The 17,758-nt window shown below is 51.3% G+C and overlaps 1 protein-coding gene and 1 long non-coding RNA gene across 4 annotated transcripts in view; both read right to left on the bottom strand.

Annotated features, from left to right (window-relative positions):
- The window catches only part of CLPB (ClpB family mitochondrial disaggregase), a 91,228-nt gene that overhangs the window by 47,436 nt on the left and 26,034 nt on the right, over positions 1-17,758 (bottom strand). For 2 of the 3 annotated variants that reach the window (XM_075140459.1, XM_075140458.1), the window contains exons 4-5: positions 13,333-13,436; positions 7,720-7,848 (exon numbers count right to left, since the gene is read on the bottom strand). In XM_075140459.1, the coding sequence (XP_074996560.1) occupies positions 7,720-7,848; positions 13,333-13,436 (233 nt within the window). The remainder of the gene's footprint in view (positions 1-7,719; positions 7,849-13,332; positions 13,437-17,758) is intronic. The other variant, XM_075140460.1, reaches the window with a different exon arrangement.
- LOC142077992 (uncharacterized) lies at positions 11,685-13,322 on the bottom strand. The gene is made up of 2 exons (XR_012672104.1): positions 12,973-13,322; positions 11,685-12,422 (listed from the first exon to the last, which is right to left on the bottom strand). It is a non-coding gene; the product is annotated as an uncharacterized LOC142077992 (long non-coding RNA).

Raw genomic sequence — 17,758 nt, 5'->3', positions numbered from 1 at the left:
CACTTCCTTCTGTGCCCAAGCTTCTCAGGTGCGTATGGGGGGAAGCAATCTCAATATTCTGATTTTGCATTTCATAACCTCTAGCCCAAGGACAAGACGGGTCTCTGCAGCATTTTCTTCTGTGCTTTGTTTAGTGTAACTTTAATTTATGTCAAGGGTACCACAACTCTTCCCAACACAAGGCCGTGAAAGGTAAACAGTGACCCATGCTGTCTCCCTGCAGGGCAAATTCCTCAGCAGTGGGGGTGTCCCTAGGTTCGAAGCTCACGAGGTTTCCCCAGGCTGCTCCCCCTTTCCACGCAGCCTTGCTGAGCCCCATCCAGGGCACGGGACAGGACGTGGGGTCTCCCCTGCCCATGGGGTGCCCGACTGCAGGGCTGTGGGCTCCAGTGGGAACATCTGGAGCAAGGAAGACCGACCCTTGGTGGAGGAGGATCAGGTTAGGGAACATTTAAACAAGCATCCACGAGTGCTGAGGGACCGGGGCAATGTCATTGTGAGGCCACTCTTGACGATAGGTAAAAGGTCATGGTGATGGGCAACCTGATCTGAGCAACCTGTTCTAGTGGAAGATGTCCCTGCCCACGGCAGGGGGGTTGGACCAGATGACCTTTAAAGGTCCCTTCCAACCCAAACCATTCTATGATTCTACAGGGAGAGGCCCCTTGGGAGGGGAAGAAAGCAAATGTCATGGCTATCTTCAAGAAGGACAAGAAGGAGGATCCTGAGAACTACAGACTGGTCAGCCTCACCTTGATTCCTGGGAAGGCGATGGAGCAACTCATCCTGGCACCCCTTTCCGAACATATGAAGGACAAGAAGGTGATTGGAAGTATGGATTTATGAAGGGGAAAGCAGTGGATGTTGTTTACCTTGACTTTAGTAAGGCTTTCAACATGGTCTCCCATAGACAAGCAGATAAAACGCAGGCTCGATAAGTGGACAGTGAAGTGGGACTGAAAACTGGCTCGATGGCCAGGCTCAAAGGGTCATGACAAGCAGCAGAAAGCCCAGCGGAGGCCCGTGGGGTACCGCAGCGGGCTGATACTGCTATTCAAGCTGTCTAATCATTAATGACGCTGATGATGGGGCAGAGCGCACCCTCAGCCAGTTTGCAGGACATTCAAAACTGGGAGGAGTGGCTGATACGCCAGAGGGTCGTGCTGCCACCCAGAGGGACTCTGACAGGCTGGAGAAATGGGTTAACAAAAACCTCATGAAGTTCAACAGGGGGAAGTGCAAAGTCCTGCTCCTGGGGAGGAACAAGCCCAGGCACCAGCACAGGCTGGGGGCTGACCGCTGGAAAGCAGCTTGGCAGAGAAGGTCCTGCCTGGTGGGCACCAAGCTGACCATGAGGCAAAAATGTGCCCTTGCAGCAAAGGCCAACGGTGTCCTGGGCTGCATTAGGAGGAGTGTTGCCAGCAGGTCGAGGGAGGGGATCCTGCCCCTCTGCCCAGCACCGGGGAGACACATCTGGTGTCCAGTTCTGCACTCCCCAGGTCAAGAAAGCCATGGACTGACTGGAGTGAGTCCAGCAAAGGGCCAAGAAGACGATGAATGGACTGGCACGTCTCTCATGTGAGGAGAGACTGAGAGAGCTGGGACTGTTCAGAGAAGAGAAAGCTCAGGGGGATCTCATCGATGTGTATAAATACCTGATGGGAGGGGATGAAGAAGATGGAGCCAGGCTTGTTCTAGCGCTGCGCAGTGACAGGACAAGAGGCAATGGGCACAAACTGAAACACAGGGAATTCTATTCAAAACACAAGAAAAAAACTTTACTGTAACAGATACTGAGCACTGGAAGAGGCTGCCCGGAGAGGTTGTGGAGTCTCCATCCTTGGAGATATTCAAACCCCAACCACAGTCCTGGCAACCTGCTCCAGGTGACCCTGCTTTGAGGAGGGGGTTGGCCTAGATGGTCTCCAGAGGTCCCTGCCAACCTCAGTGATTTCATGGCTCTGGGATTCTGCACCCTGATGGGGAAACACAACTCTCCCCTCAGCTTGCTCTTTGTCCCTCGTGGCTATTAGAGAGCATCCTTGGACCTAGATGCTTTAGTGGGGGGCAAAGACACCGTTCTTCAAGGAGCGTAAGGTACGAGACAGCAGGTGAATACAGGCAGAGGAACACGTGTCAGCAACGAAACGCTGTTGAACAACAGACGAGGCACCAGCAAACCACCTGCAACGTCCCCTGCAGACAACTGAGCATGGGAGAGAGCACCAGGGGAGAGAAAACAGCAGCTCTGCAGCGTCCAGGTGAGCTCCTTCCAAGCCAACAGGCGTGTTCGACAGTCTACCCCCAAGGCAGCGGTGGCTGACGTCCTGGCTGCCAGCAGCGTGATCCCTCAACAGCGAATGACAGCGTGATCCACAGGGCTTTACAACGAAGGCGAGCAGCCTGTGCTTGGTTTAATAAAGGAGGGGCCGCTCAGAGGTGCACAGGGACAACCAACTTCTGGCGAACCTCTCCAGCCTCTTCTGGTTTCTAAGCTTCTTCAAGCCTCTGCTCAAGTCCCCCGGTCAGGGTGTGCCCTCCTTCACAGCCCCACTGCTGAGCCCCGCGCCAGGTTTGAGGTCGGTAGAGCATTTCAAACCTGAACTCTTCTCCCCACATTAGCCCAATAAAGTACTATCAGGTACTCGCCGCTCAAATCTAAAGCTTGCAGGTGTTCTTTGGACCTAAAACCCTGCTGTGTGTTTGTCACAAAAAAAACCAAAAACCAAACCCAAAAACCACGAACACAAGCACGTCCCAAGAAATTAAACAAAATGAATCACGACTCATTCCACTGCAAAAGACCCCACCCCCCTCATCTGCAGTCGCACCGCAGGGTGAGAACAGACAGGCCTCCACGCATGGAGGTGTGAGCGCCGCGGGCTGGGTCTGTGCTCCTTCACCGTCGCCGGCGGCAGGGCGTGAGGCCGCTGCGCCCGCACGGCTGGAAGGGCCGGGCTTTGCCTTCAAGCCGGTCCCGAACTCAAGCCCGCTCCTAAGCCTGCTGCAGAGACTTGCTGGAGGGCAGCGGGCTGGCAGCACCGCGAGCCGTCAGGGAGGTTCGGTTGGGCTGCCAGCGCACGTCCGGAGCTGGGAGGAGGATGGGGGCAGGAACCACCGCTGTGCTTCCAGACGCTGGCCTGGGGGTCACGGGGGCTGAGCTCCCGTCCCGGTTCCCCACGGATCAGTGCCTGCCTGGGCTCCTCCGGGTACCTGCATTTCAGCGGCAGGTTCTGGAGCAGAACCAGACTTAGAAGGGCGCTAGAAGGCGGCTGAGCTCTATGGCAAGGCTACCCTACTGCCTGCAGAAAGCTGAACCTTTTAATACCAGCTATTTCGTGTCGCAGATTTAAATACCGCCATAATAAAAGCTCCCTCTAAAACGAAGAGACCTCCATCCTCGACGAGCTGGAGACCCTGCCTTGCTTCCTCCAAGCCAAACACAAAGCCCTCTCAATCGATCGTGCCTGGTGCACTCTGTGGATGTGAGCTCCCACCCACTCCTCCCCATAAACCCCGATATTTATGGTGTCAGCTCAGGTCAGGAGACTGTGAAATGTCACCAACAACTGCCCGAAAGGACAACAGAGCAGCGACTTCGTCTCGCGGTCTGCTGGGCACACACATGCTGACCACAAGGCGATAAGGTCCTGGAGGGGTCAAGTGAGTCACTGAATGGGCCACAAAAGGCCAGGGATGTGGGGTGAGGGGCAAGCGCACGGGGGCTTCCCTTAAAAAAAACCCCAGTGCCGCACAACGGGGTAGTTGTTTTAGCGGAGAGGGGCCTTGGCGGTTAATGGCTTTGGCCCCGAGGGCAGGGCACGGAGCGAGGGAGGTGCTGGGGAGAGTAAATGGGCAGTTGGTAAAAAGGCAGGTGTAGGGAAGCGGGAGGGAGGGAGCGAGGGGAGCCTGTTCCACGTCAGCAAACCGGAGACATCCTACGCGCGGATCTCAATGGCAGATCGCACGGGGAAATTATCCTCACAAAGGGCCCGGGGCAGGCACACGCTGAAAGGTGTTCGATCTCCACTGCTGAGACCTTCAGCCATGTATTCATCGCAGATTATACTAACAAGGATGCAGGGACCCACGCTTTGTTGTCGGGAGAGGGGAACACCCCCAGTCAATGCGATGAAAACCTCGCGTCAGGCGCCGATCGTGAAATCAAACTCCAGCGTGCAGAACTCACTGAAAGGAAAGGGAAGGGTCTGCTGAAACACCACCAGCTCAGAAGAATCCACCTGACAAAAAGGGGAGACGTGTTTGATTTAGCAAGTAAACCGTCATAAATTTGCACCGTAACTATGACTGCGGAGAGTAAGTGGGTGTTGTGGATGGGCTGGCGAACACAGATTAATCTGAAGAACGTTGCACGCTCAGCCTCGGGATCCTGCAAGGACTCCAGCGTGATCCTTCACGTCGCGCGCCAAGTGAAGATTCACGGTGGTGGACTGCTCTTCCCAGGGTCTGAGCACTGGGACACGCTCGTGTCTTTGCAAGGCAACGATTTTCACTTGGAAATGCATTGTTAGCGTAGACTCTCTTGAATCCGTATCCAGAAGGATTTCCGTGGGACTGGATTAAGAACAGAACGGTGATGAGCGATCGTCACATTTTAGTGCTACGGCTGACTAAATTCCGAGTTTTCACTTTGATTTGGTACACAATCCCTTCAGTTGTACTCAAACAAACACAGTCCCATAGATATTGTTATATTTGCTTTTTTTCTGAGATCCAAGTGAGTTTTTCTGAGCTGAGACACTTTGCCACGAACAAAGAACTCTCTATGAGCATCGAGCAGCAGAAGTGCTCATTCACAAAGTCGGCAGTGCCTGCAGGACAGACACAGAAGAGCTTTTGAACAAAAAGAACAGTCCTCTCTATTAAGAGAGGCCTGTACTGTAACAGCGCTCGGAGAGCTGAGCAGGGGACAGATGTAGAAATGAGCTGGACTTGCTACTTGCAATTATTTATTCAGTATGGCGAAATTCCTTAGTGCCAGCTTCACTTATCTGCACCCATATTTTACCTGTACTCAGGATCACCAAGCAGCTGCCTCGGTACCTTCAATCAGCTAGTAATACACACATCTCGCGAGGAGACTTCCGAAGGCAGAAACAAGAAGCAGGTATCTTTGTAAAAAACGTTATTCCAGCTTTTCCCCAGCGCGTACGGGGGCGGCTGCCAGCCCAAGCTCAACAGACGGGAAAAGAGCTCTCGGCCTCTGGCTGGCAGCTCTGCCGTCACCTTCTCTCATGAGCCCTGCGGCTAACTCACGCACCCCGGCCGAAGCTGTGGCCTGTGCCGCATCCTCACAGCGGACTGCCCCTCTGCCCTCGAGGCTAGCCCACGTCTGTATTTTAGGTGTTTTTAGAGATAAAACACTGCTGTTGAGACTCACACCATCCCACCTTGAAATACTCCCCCGCCTCCAGAACCACAGACTCACTCTGCTCAGATCTGTTCACACTGATGAGGACTTTTCCATGCCAGCACTTCGACCACGTTGCCCCGCTATAACACCACCGAGCCCGCCGCACTCGCCATTGAAGCCCTTCCTGGCCCGTGCCTTCACAACTCATCGCCCAAGAGGGCGAAGCCCGCTCCACTCCTCCCACGCCTGCGGGATCTCAGGGGTCCTGTGGGAGCAGTTTCTTCTGACCACCATGGACACGCCACCGCTGAACACGTGCAGTTGGACCAGGCAGCAGATGTGCAGCGAGTCGGACGCGCTGCGAAAGCGCCAGAGTCGGCGTTCACGCAGTGTCTGCGTATGCTGCAAACACGGAGCAGCTCTGCCACATCAGACAAATGGGCTGGACCGCACGCGGGCCAATATTTTTGTCTGAGGACTTCCCAGTCACCACATGCACATATCCCACAGCCTATGGAGCAGCTGTCTGCTTCCTCAGCTCCCTTCTCTGCAAGCATCCCTGAGGAACCTTGGCTAAATCCATTTGCAATAGGTTTTCTTTCAGTGGCTCCTTTTTGGGGGGTTAATTTATGGCCCAAGAAATAGGGTTCTGGTATCTGGCAGGCTCCCAGAGAGAAATCCTGACCCAGAGCTAACTGTGGAATTCAGTGGTATTGAATCTCAACCTTTCACTCTTATTTTTCTATTTCTGAAAGATAACGAGCATATGGTATAGATGAGTATCAAGGTTCAGTGTTCCTACAATTATTTTTCTTCATTTCCTCTGGGGATGTTTAGCCTTCACGGATGCTACTTTCCATTATCTTTTTAGTTGCTTTCTTAAGGAATGAGCCTTATGTGAGCCCGTCGTACAACGATCTGCCTGCCTGCTTCCCCAGAATTAACTCCTGAATTCCTGAGACGCCCACACCATGAAGACGATGACATTCCTAAAATTTTTGCAAAAATCAGCATCTGGCTAGACAGACGCTGGCGAGTCTCTCCACTGCAGGGACAGGCTGACAGCGCTCCGCTGCTCTCTGCTGCGTTTGGCAGAAGGCTGCTGGCAAGCGCGGACTTGAAAGCCGGCACAACGTCGCCGCTCCTTGCTCATCCAAAGCTGCCCTAGGTGACCCTGCGGGGAGGAGAGGAGTTGAAGTTGTAGCAGGAGGAGGGCTAAGGACAAGGCACAAATCTGCAGAACTCTACTGAGAGTAGCAGAACAATCTGCATCGCAGGCAGATGCAGCTAATTTAACAGCACGTGCGCACCTAGATACACGTTCAGCAGACTCCGGTTCTGGGTAACAGCGTAACACAGACGCAAATGTCATCCTGGTAAAGAGCAGCAGGAGGGTAAATACAAAAAACTGTTGTCATGGTAGCACATCTCTATTCTGTTAGCTAAATGCATCTTCTTCTTCCCCTCCACTAGTGCTGACGAGCTTTTTCCTCACGAAGACAGTCAAGCGTCGCAACAGGTTGCCCAGAGAGGTTGGGCAGTGCCCGTCCCTGGCGGTTTTCAGGACCCAGCTGGCGAAAGCCCCGAGTTACTGGTTTGGCCCCACAGCTGACCCTGCTTTGAAGAGGAGGTTGGACTGGAGACCTCTGAAGTCTCTTCCAACCCAAACTATGCTGTAGTCCTACGAATTTTCATCTCTTTAGTGTCATAGAATCATTTAGGTTTATGATCATCGAGTCCAACCGTGAGTGCATCCATGGATCTGTCAGCCAGAGCCGTGAGTACGTGGCAGTAAAGCAGGATCTGTGAGAAGAAGGGGTCTGTGGTCGAACCAGGAGGACCAGTAACCACACAACCTAATTTCCACCGATTCTCACAAGAGCTGCATTGCCAAGGTTCCAACTGTACCTGAGCCTCAACAATTTAACGTGGGTACCGCTACCTAGCCAGTGCCTTGTCTACAGAGCAGATCCATTCCCAGCAAAGAGGAGGCTCTGCGATTCCACTGCACACAGGTACGGGAGGGATATGGCAGATGAGTGGAGTGCAAATTGCGAAAGGGAAACGTTCAAAATACTGAGCAGAGAGACCAGGGGATGCATCTCCCCTGAACCGCAGGAAGAAAGGGAAGACTCAATGATGAAGATGAGAACAGCCACCAGAAGTACATCAGAAAAACCATTGGAGATGAATGGGAACAGAGAAACTAAAAAATAAAGGGATTAAAGCAATCAGTAAATCACATCTAAGCCTGACAATGAAAAGTCCTTGTCAGGACCTGTGGGTCAGGCTTACTCAGAAGCAGCGCTCCTGGCCCGAGAGCCTGTTGGAGCTACGGAACTCACCTCCATCCAGCAGCAACTTGACCGTCAGGTAGTCATCAGCCAACACTGCGTAGTGCAGAGCTGTGCAGCCCTTGAAATTGGCTCTGATGTTCAAGCGGTTGTTGAAGTCGTCCTCCCGGGTCACAAGGACTGCGGGGGAAGAAGAATGAAAGCTCAGCTCACTGAGACAAAGTAAAGAACTGCTTGTCTGAACGAGCACCAGCAGAACGGACCACCACCACCGGTCTGGAAGCTCGTTAAGGGCCTAATGGCCTTTTCCAGGAGACAATCAGGACCCCGCTGGGGGTTTCTGGTGGCTATTGTCCCCACTCCACTGAACAGCAGCGGAGATGAAGACAAAACCATTTCCACAAATCCCAGTGCCTGCCTTCACAGCGCCCAGGCAGGGGAGGAGGTGGTTGGAGAAAGCCCGAGAGAAGACCTCTCAGCCTTGTTCCAACCACAGCCTCTTTGCACCTTCAAAGTGAAATCAGGATCCCACGCAAGCAAGCAATACAGAGACTTCTGCCTTTTTTTTCCCCTTTTACTGTCCAGAAGGGCCAGAGAACAACCACTCAATGCTTCCTCCACACCACCTTCCCCCCCAGCCAAAACACAATCCCAGCAGTCTGCACCTCCTTGAGGCTGGAAGCACAAAAACCTACAAGCCATAACCGAGAGAAAAGAGCCGGAGAGGCTGAGGGACGACAGCGCTCCCGGTCCTGGGGACGGCAGTCAGCTGGGAATGCCCAGCGGACCTCCTCAGAGTCACGCCAGGCTTCCCTCATCAGCCGCTCCGACTGCCCCCGTGCCCAGCTCCACCGGGAGCTGCCTCCGCTCTTCCGCGCTGCGCAGAAACGTCAAGAAGTAGCCATTTAAGAGCAGGAACTCTTCTAAAAAGACTTCCTTTGTTAACTGCAAAGTAACGGGTTAAAGTGCTGCAGAGCATGGTACTCAACTCGGTTCTGCTCCTGCCCATGTCTACCTGCCTGCCATCTTCGGTCTGGTGTTGAGAGCGGCTGTTCTTTGGGATCTGGAGTTTCCGCTCTGCGTTTGCTCAGCCACCAGTACCTGAGGTGTATTCCTGCACGTTACCGGGATGGGAATAATTCAACATAACACATCTGACAACTCACTGGAAAGCCTGGAATCCCCCGGGCAAATGCAATTACACCGAGCCCTGGCAGGTTTTGTGAAATCAGACCTAGAAATTGTGATGTTTCGTTGAACAGAAACTGATGCTTTCTAAAGCTGATTAATTATAATTTTTTCTTCCCTTGAGCTCTGCTCTACTGACTGCCAACATGCACGGATACCCTGCAAAAGGGAAAGCCCAACGACTTGTGCTTGCAGGCCGGAGCAAAGGTGGGCATTCCCAGGAGGGCAGGAGAAGGACTGCGCAGTGGGGCAGACGCACGGAAACACCAAATCTCCCAGATCAAGTGCAGCATCAGAGTTCGGACTGCAAAGCTGGAAGACGGAGGAATTAAATCAAACTGCTGTAGAGAGGCGAAGGCACCTCCAGCTCCAGGCCCAGCTCTGGCTGCTCTGTCCCCTTCGCACACACGCAGGTAGGAGCTGGAGAAGCGGCAGATCCGTACGCAAACCCCGCTGACCGCAGGCCGTGCACCGCGGCGCGCAGAGCTGGCTGCGCTCTTACTGCACGGGCGCGGGAGGCCTCTAAGGTGGCACTGAAAGGCATCGCCCGCTCTGAGCGCAGCTCCGACCCGTCCCCAGAAGGGACTTAACTTCTGCAAGTGTCCGTGCAAGCTTAGACTCAGACACGCAGGGGGAGAGGTGAAGGTGCCTCCACTGCTGACGCGCCGGCGCTAATCTCACCAGAGATTAAATATTGAGAAAAACATTGCAAAATATAAAATAAATAAAATAAATAAAAAAAGGAAAGGAAACTTTGAAGCTTATGTACAGAGCAATGCCGGGGCTAGCAAAACAAATGCTAGTCCTAGGTTACTTATTAATTTAAAATTAAAAAAAAAAAGTAAAATAAAAAATACAAATTAATGTTTTATAAACCCGGGGGAAAAGAATTTTCAGCACAGTACAAAAATTTAAAGCATTCCTTTCTTTAGGAATGCTTTAGGAATGCTTTAGGAATCTAAACCTAGCTTTAGACGCTATTCCTAGAGGGGAGGGAATATTCTCCCAGGCCAGGAGAAACTCCCTCCCGAAGCTCAGACTGGTCCCTACCAGGCAGCGGTGACTTCAGCGAACAGCAGGGAAGCTGTGACGGGAGGGGACGCTGCCCCACCACCGCTTGGCTTTCAAGCCAATTCCTAATTCTGGGAGCCTCCAGCAGACCAGCCCGTGTGTCTGGGCTCCAGCACCGGGGGCCCAGCACCCTGCGCGGGTCCGCAGGAGGGTCCGCAGCACGATACTCTTCTGCAGCTGGTCTAAGGTCAGGCTTTGGGAAACCTCCTGGTTTTTAAGCCCTTCGCTCTAGCCATCAGTAAAACCAAGCAGTGGAAAAGAGTGGCTCTTTTTGAAGGAAATAACAACACCAGGCTGCTGATCAGCCAGGAAGGGAGACCTCCGGGAGCAGAGACGGCATCTTGGCAACGTCAGTCCTGGGAGCATTCGGCACACCAGAAGGAAGCCTGATCTAAAGCCTGGCCAGATGGACAATCAAAGCCACCAAAGTGGTCAAGTATTCCATGGCCAAGAATCCGACATGAACACCACTCTCATGTCTGGAGGGAGGGCAGACCCCTCTCTCATTTCAGCATCCACCTCTTCACTGGCTCTTTTATCAACAAGGAGATGCCACCACTCAGGGCTGCAGGTTTTGGCAGCTACTGCACTTTATATCTGATTTTTGAGGAAAGGGAGGCTGTCACACCCATTCCAGAGGTCACGGAGACTCGCTCGGCTGGGGGGGACAGGCAATAGGGCCAGGCCTGGCCACAGCCCTTCTCCCCAACTCTGGGAGATGAGGAAGCCCCACAAGCCCCACCACGGAGCCTAAGTGGTGGGGGGCTGGCACATGCTGCCTCCTCTTGAAGGAACGCCACCCAACTGGTGGGCCAAGTTCTGCTCCCGGAGGTGCGCTCAGCTCCTTGGTGAGGGGGGATTCAACAAAAACTCAGTAAGCCCACGTTCAGGGGCTTTGCCATCGAGAACTCGAAATGGCTCTGAGCACCTAACACCCCGTCACAGCGAAGCAGACCCGGACCGAGGACCCCCTGCCATGCGGGCTCCACGGTCCCGCCTAAGAGCTACCGACAGATTTCCAGAAGACTTGAAAAGTTCAGAAGAGAAAAAACACTGTAATTAATACCTGATGCCATCCCAGCCCAGCATCTCCGCTAATGAACCGCAGTCCCTCCAGGAAGATCAATTAATGCCCTGGCTCCCTTCCTTTCCTGGGTCTTTTCTCCAAGCATACAGGGTGAGCATGTATATTTATTTATTTGTCGTCATTTCCTACCCAGGGAGGAGCAGGATAATGAACTGCGTGCGTCAGGGAAGATGAATCTGAGATACTAGGGAGCAGTGCAGTAAAGAGATTAAAGTGTTATTATTGTTGGGTTTTTTCCCCCATGGTCCGTTGTGACAGCTCGGCCGTCATCTGTAAAAAATGTCTCAGAGAGAGATAATCATCGGAAACTCAATAAAGCGTCAGGGGAAGCCTCGTCTACCATCAATCACTGGGTGCCTGGAAATTTTCAGCCCTCTGTCTCCCTTCCTGCCATCCATATAAATGTCTGTAATATATTTTGTGCAGTGTTTGTGGAGCATACCCTCTCGATTTGGATGTTTTTATGAAAAAATATTTATACACGAAATATGTAAATGGGTAAAAAAAGTAAAAAACAAAGGCAGTTTCTCTCTCTCCCTCTCTTTTTAAAAATGCAACTGAATTTATTCTTTTTAATAAAACATGTCAACCAAAGAATTAATGCAACTTCTTACTGAGTGGCCTTATCTTTTCTTCACCCCAAAAATATATAACATTATAGAGGGATGAATGCAGACAAAAACAATTAACTTTATTGGTTGATATACTTTGTCTTAAATAAAGTCTATGTACATGCATTATGTATTGGCATTCCATTGTTCATTTTTTAATGTTGTTTCATACATTTTGCATTCACTGCTACAGCGATCTGATATATGCGTGTTCCCACTCCCATCAAGGAGCAGGTCTATTGCACGGGTGGGTTACAGTGAGGGATGGGAGCGGAGAGCTTTTAAAAATAAAATAACACCCTGTCAAAACTGTCCCCTCACTGATTCATCTTCTTAACTCAACCTGTGTTTTATGAAAGGTTCAAATATTACACCTTCATTAGACTTTATATAGCTTTCAGCTCTCAGCGGTGAGGCAAAAAGCACAGACAGACCAACGGATAATGTCGCCGTCTGATTTTGGCTCCGCAAACCGTGCAGGGCAAACAGAGGCTCCGGAGAACCTGTGGGCTTCCTCCGATTTTCTCCTTCCAGTAGCTAGGGAAAGGTTTAACTTCAAAGCAGAAGGTCGGAGCACACAGACGCAGTCACTGTGGATGCAGCAGTCCCCAGGAACGCGAGTCCCGGCAGCTGGCCGAGCTCTGGCAGGGAGATGGGGATGGCTGGGACACGTTCCATGTCTGCCAGCTCAGAGCCGAGGCCGGCAGCGCAGCGCTCGGACGGGGAAGGCAACAGCCGGGGACATTTTAGCGGGGTCGAGACCTGCCGGCGTTCCTGCCAGCCTGGGAGCTGTGAGCCTGGGGGACAGAAGCATCCTCGAAACGTGCGGCTGGCCTCCTCGAAGCACAGCTGGGCACCGAGAATCCAGCCATCCCCCCCGGAGATTCCATCGATAATCACAAACCCAAGAAAATTTAACCACCATTTATCGTCATAAAAAGTGGAAACAGTCTGGGACATTTAAATTGGTCTGAATAAACAGAGCAGGTCTCTGCGCCACCTGACCCAGTGGAAGAGGTCCCTGCCCACGGCAGGGGGTTGGACTAGATGGCCATTAAAGGTCCCTTCCAACCCAAACCTTTCTGTGATTCCGTGATTCCAAGTCTGCATCAACATCCCAGCAATGGGATAACGTTAGGGTGAGACTGGAACTTGAGACATCGGCAAGAAAAATCATAACAAAATGAAATGACACGGCAGAAAGTGTCCTCGTTTTCCTGTAAAGACTTCCGGGGCTGAAAGCTAGCATTAACGCCTGCCCAAAACCAGCAGCACTAACTGCAACCAGTTACATCAGTCAGCTTTGTTTCCGTTGGACAAGTCTTTCTTCATTTTATATCTACTTACAAGATCTAGAGTAAGGCTGCTGGCGGAATACACTGCCTTGAACCTTTCTCCTTCCCCAGCAAGTGGCTGCATGTGGGTCAATGGGATGACGCTATCGACAACTTCGTGTTACGTTCTGGCTATATAAAACAGGTTATCTCTAAGATGTTGAAGGATTGCTTCCCATAAACATCTACATAATGTTTTCTCTCATCTTTAGATGCACACTCACCCACGTACCATCAGTCACTCTGCATTTAAATGGAAGCTGAAGCTAGCTCTAAAAAAAAACCCCGAGGTCAAATTTCCATTTCAAAGCCAGAAAACAAAATTTTGGGACCTGAAAAGCAAGTGCAGGTAGCTACACACAATCAATATTACCTTCTAAAGAATGGAGGCCTTTTTCTTTGGCAGTCTCATACACGCTGCTGAAATCATCTCCAAGGTTTGGATCTGCTTTAGCTGCGAGCAGGATCTTCACCACGCTGTTACAAATTAGAACAAAAATAAGGCAGAGGTAGAACATGAGTAAAGTCCTTCAGAGACTGAGAAGGGAGACAGTGCTCAGAAAGCCCTCCTCAAACATTCCCAGCTAGCGAAAGAAAGCTAAACCGACAACCACAGTTGAACATTTCCACAAATGTGGAATTCTGAAACCAATTAGACGCAGGAGGCACTTGAGGCAGGGGTGACACTGTAGGGAAAACAGCCCTCCCAAGAAGACCTGCCCAGCACACGCTCTTAGCGTGAGCCATATTCCACCACGGGAATCAGTCACCAGTCTGGATCAGTGGTGGGAACCGTCCCCAGCGGCAGTAAATTCCCAGTCGGAGCCAGATCTGGGCTCCGAGGCCACCCCTGCCCTTGCAAAGGGTAAGATTCTTGTAACACTCTTCGGTTAAGGGAAGCAAAACTAAGTCGTGCTGCTACTTCTGCTTTCGGGATGCAATCGCTACAGCCCCTAAGCCTCCTTTAATAAAGGTGCCACCCTACCGAGACCAGAAGCACACAGCGTTTCAGCATGAAGCACGACAGAAGGCGGGGGGCTGGAAGGGCCCTATTCGCCCCCGAGGTTTCTGCCCTACGATTTATAGCATTCACTCGAGCGGTCCCTCTACATTGACGCAGCTAATGGAAGCCACCCTGGAAAAGGCACCTCTGGCACCCGCATGGGCTAGGAGAGACAGCTAGTCCTTCTTTGCCTCTTTCTGCCCTCACAAGATGAAGCACCAACCTCAGCATTTCAAGAATAAATTTCAACTGCATTAATTATACGGGGTTCTGGAAGAAAAGCATTTGACTGCTGCATGAAGTTCAGTCAAATCCCCACCGAGAGAACCCAACAATTCGTATGGGATCACCACCGAAGACAGCCTGACCATCTGCAACCAGCCCAGCAGCTGCCAGGACTTTTGAAAGATTTAATCTTTGAATTTGTAAAGAACTTCCCCATTATTTCATGTTGTAGCTGCAGGGCCCACTGGAGAGGCAGGTCCTCCTAGGGCTGACCAGCATGGCAACTCAGGCAGGACATCCCACGCGGCAGCTCTCCCGCGCTGGGACCGAGGCGTTCGGTCTCCAGACCTGTAAGGCTATCAACACGCCGCAGCAGGACAGCTTAGCACCAGGTTTTGGTGTAGACGTCCTCCATCTCTGCTTCCGAACCCAAACAATCATCAGGCAAGAATTAGATTTCTCACCACCTCTGAAAGCAGCTTGAAGCCACTTAATTCTTAATTTTTTTTCCAGGATTCAAGCTTTCCATGACAACTAGACAGTAACTCGTTAGTTAGCATTCATCACGGGTGACATGGCTCACGGGCTGACAGCGACGTGCACCGCAGACTGACTGACACGTATCTGCAGGCTGTGTCTTGTCAAGTCCCATTTAGAATTTAACTTAAGCTCCTCTCCCATTTACCCCATAAATGCATTAGCGGAATAAGAGGTGGTTATTTTATTCTTTGAATACGGTACAAGAGAGGCCAGCTCCTTGCTGGCGCTGGCACGCTCTTCGCCGTGTACAAAGTTACTTCTAGTGAGCAAAGCACCAGGCTGGAAGCCAGGAGATCCTCCCGCCATCTCCCGTCTGAGCACACAGAGTTCATTTATATCTGTATTTTAACAACACCCTTCGTTCTAAAATACTGAGGTTGAGATGCACTGGATCTTATGCGTCAAACGGCAACTACCAACTATGATCTTTCACAATTCCAGGAGTCGGGAGCACGTTACACTGAAGATTTTCTTGAAGGGTTTGAGTTGCACGCCCATGATCAAATTAGATATCTGGTGGTTTAGGACTGGCACTGAGGAGGGTGGGTCATCTCACCTACTTTCAGACATCAGCAACGAGGGACGTGAAGCCCTGAGAAGCCTCCATCACAGACGTGCCCACTCTCTACCACTCAAATCCCTCCAACAAGCCTGAATTTTCTTTCAGTTCGTTCAGCAGTTTTGGTCTTGGTGCAAGGGTCAGCGTGTGAGATCATCTACCATCTTCAGCACAGTTCCAGCGAGAGGTAACCTTCCTGTCTCATCCTCAGTCCTCTCAGAACAGACAATTTGCTGCCAGGGAAAAGACGCTGATACAAATCTCCCTCTCCGTGTTCAGAAAAGCCATGTCTACACGGCCCTGCTACATTGCTCCGAAAGGCCTCATCAATGAGGACATCATATGTAGGAGTGCCATCTCTCCAGCCACGCGACAAGCCTGTAGGTCCTTCTGGACCACCTTAGGAGCATCAATAAGGCACGGGGCACAAAACCTATCCTAGAAGTCCTTTAGCACCTCTAGCAAGGGCTTTTCAGCATGCCTAGCTCCAGACACCTCTACTTCACAACTCCAACGTGTCGCCTCTATAAAGGGACACTGCATGACCTTTACCACCGACCCCTACGGCCACAGCAAAATGGAAAGCAAGAGAGAGGTTTGGCCGCCAGTAAAGCCACATGAGCCCAGGTGCGTAGCCTTGGCTGTCCGGAACAACTATAGTCAAAGCCCACCAGCCCACGCTCTTCCACCTCTGGTCATGAGGTAGGTCATTAGGCAGGAGGCCTCCTTACCTAATGGAGGATTTACCTCTCCTGGTAAAGGTAAAGGTGCTACAGCCAGGCTTCCTACACAGAGATCACTGATCTGTGCACAGTCCTTCTGGAAGATCCAGTGCTGGATTCCTCTGGAGACATCCTGCATCTCCAGTACTTGGCGCTAGTGTGGTCAGCCCAGTCATCAAGAGAAATGCAACAGGGATCTTGAAGCAGTAGTGCCTACGGAAAGCAGGAGGTACGGGATGGAGGACAGTGGGGCAGGCACTGCCCTGCTGCCCTATGGGATCTGTGTTGATGATCTCCGTGCTCTTAGAGATGGACATCTAGCTACTGGACAGAAGCCATCATCAGTGCAATGTGCCTCAATTAAGCCTTTGATTTCCCTGCCCCAGCAGCTGACTTATTGTGATTCTTGCATCAGGGCTTCCAGCACCTACACCAGAAAGCCAGGCCTTTCTGATCATTCAGGTCCTTAGAAGTACAAGTTCTGATACGGTCAAACCTCCCTTCTTGGATGCCGTCCTCATGGCTGTCAACACCAAAGAGATCCCTTTACTCCAATTTTAGCTGACAGGTTTTTAAGGTCCATGCCTCTTCCTCACGTTAAGAGAAATGACCCCAAGTCCCAGTGTAGGACTTTAATGCACAACCTTGCAGCCCAGGGTGAGCTATGGGTACCGAACGAGTCATATGGTAACACACAATGATGTGTAATTTCCTTGGTAACTCCATCCATCTTCCCTTCCTGTGCTTAGTGACTACCTTGAAATGAACGTTCATCAGATATCACCTTCATGTGCTCTCGCGACTCTCGGGAAGCCCTTCATCTTCATTCATCGCATACACCTTCAGCGTCTCTCTCTGGGCAATGACCTTTCACAAAAAGTTCAGCAGAGGACCACAAATGCTAGATGCAAGGTGGTCTAAGAGTGAAAGCGGGAGGTGATGATGTCAGAATTGCTCCACTCTCTCTATTAACGACCCTCTGCACCATTTCCCCCCAGCGATAAGAAACATTTCCTTAGCTCTTAAGATAGCTGGGAGGCTCAAGTTTAATAAGCACGGATATCATCTCTTACTGGCAAAATCTGGTGTTCCAAAAGCCTGGTCCCGTTTTGGGCTGCGATCCAGCTCCGTAAACAGGAAGGACTCACTGCTCTAATAACAACACATTGCACATTCGGCCGCCTTCTCCAATCATCTTTCAATCTAACCTCCTGCTTTTGGGACGTGCCGTCCCCTCCAGGCACTTCTGCACCAGCCAGACGTTTCTGGAATCACAAATATTGATTGTACCTATCCAATTTGCAGGTAATGGGACATTCAAGCAAATTAGCCTTTAGGAAAGGTAACGGCGCCATCAAAACAGAGAGTGACTGCGCTCATCAGTGTAAAGCATGTGAATGTCATTGGAATAAGCAAGGGACTTGCAAAATCAGACGACAGTCACAAAGCATGGTCTAACAATCCAGTCCCTGGGTAAAAATCTCAGGTTTCCCAGGCGGAAGAGGTTTAACTACTTCCCCATTCATAAGGCAGTGGTGGGGGTCAGTTAAGGAAGCTCTGGTGAAGGGGCTAGAGAAGGCAGAAGGGATTTTTCTCTTCTGCACCAGCTCAGCTAACAGGTATTAATAAAGGAGTGGGGTTTAAATGCAGGGTTCTCTGGCCCTTATACCTCCTGTTTTCCTCCTCTTGCTGCCAGGTCTTGGGGCAGAACAAGACTCCGCACCAGATACCTAGAGGGAGAGGGACGCCG

This window comes from Calonectris borealis, chromosome 1 (genome assembly GCF_964195595.1).
Source record: "Calonectris borealis chromosome 1, bCalBor7.hap1.2, whole genome shotgun sequence".
NCBI lineage: Eukaryota > Metazoa > Chordata > Aves > Procellariiformes > Procellariidae > Calonectris > Calonectris borealis.
Note: the sequence above shows the minus strand (reverse complement) of the source record. Positions and strands in the feature narration are given on the sequence as shown.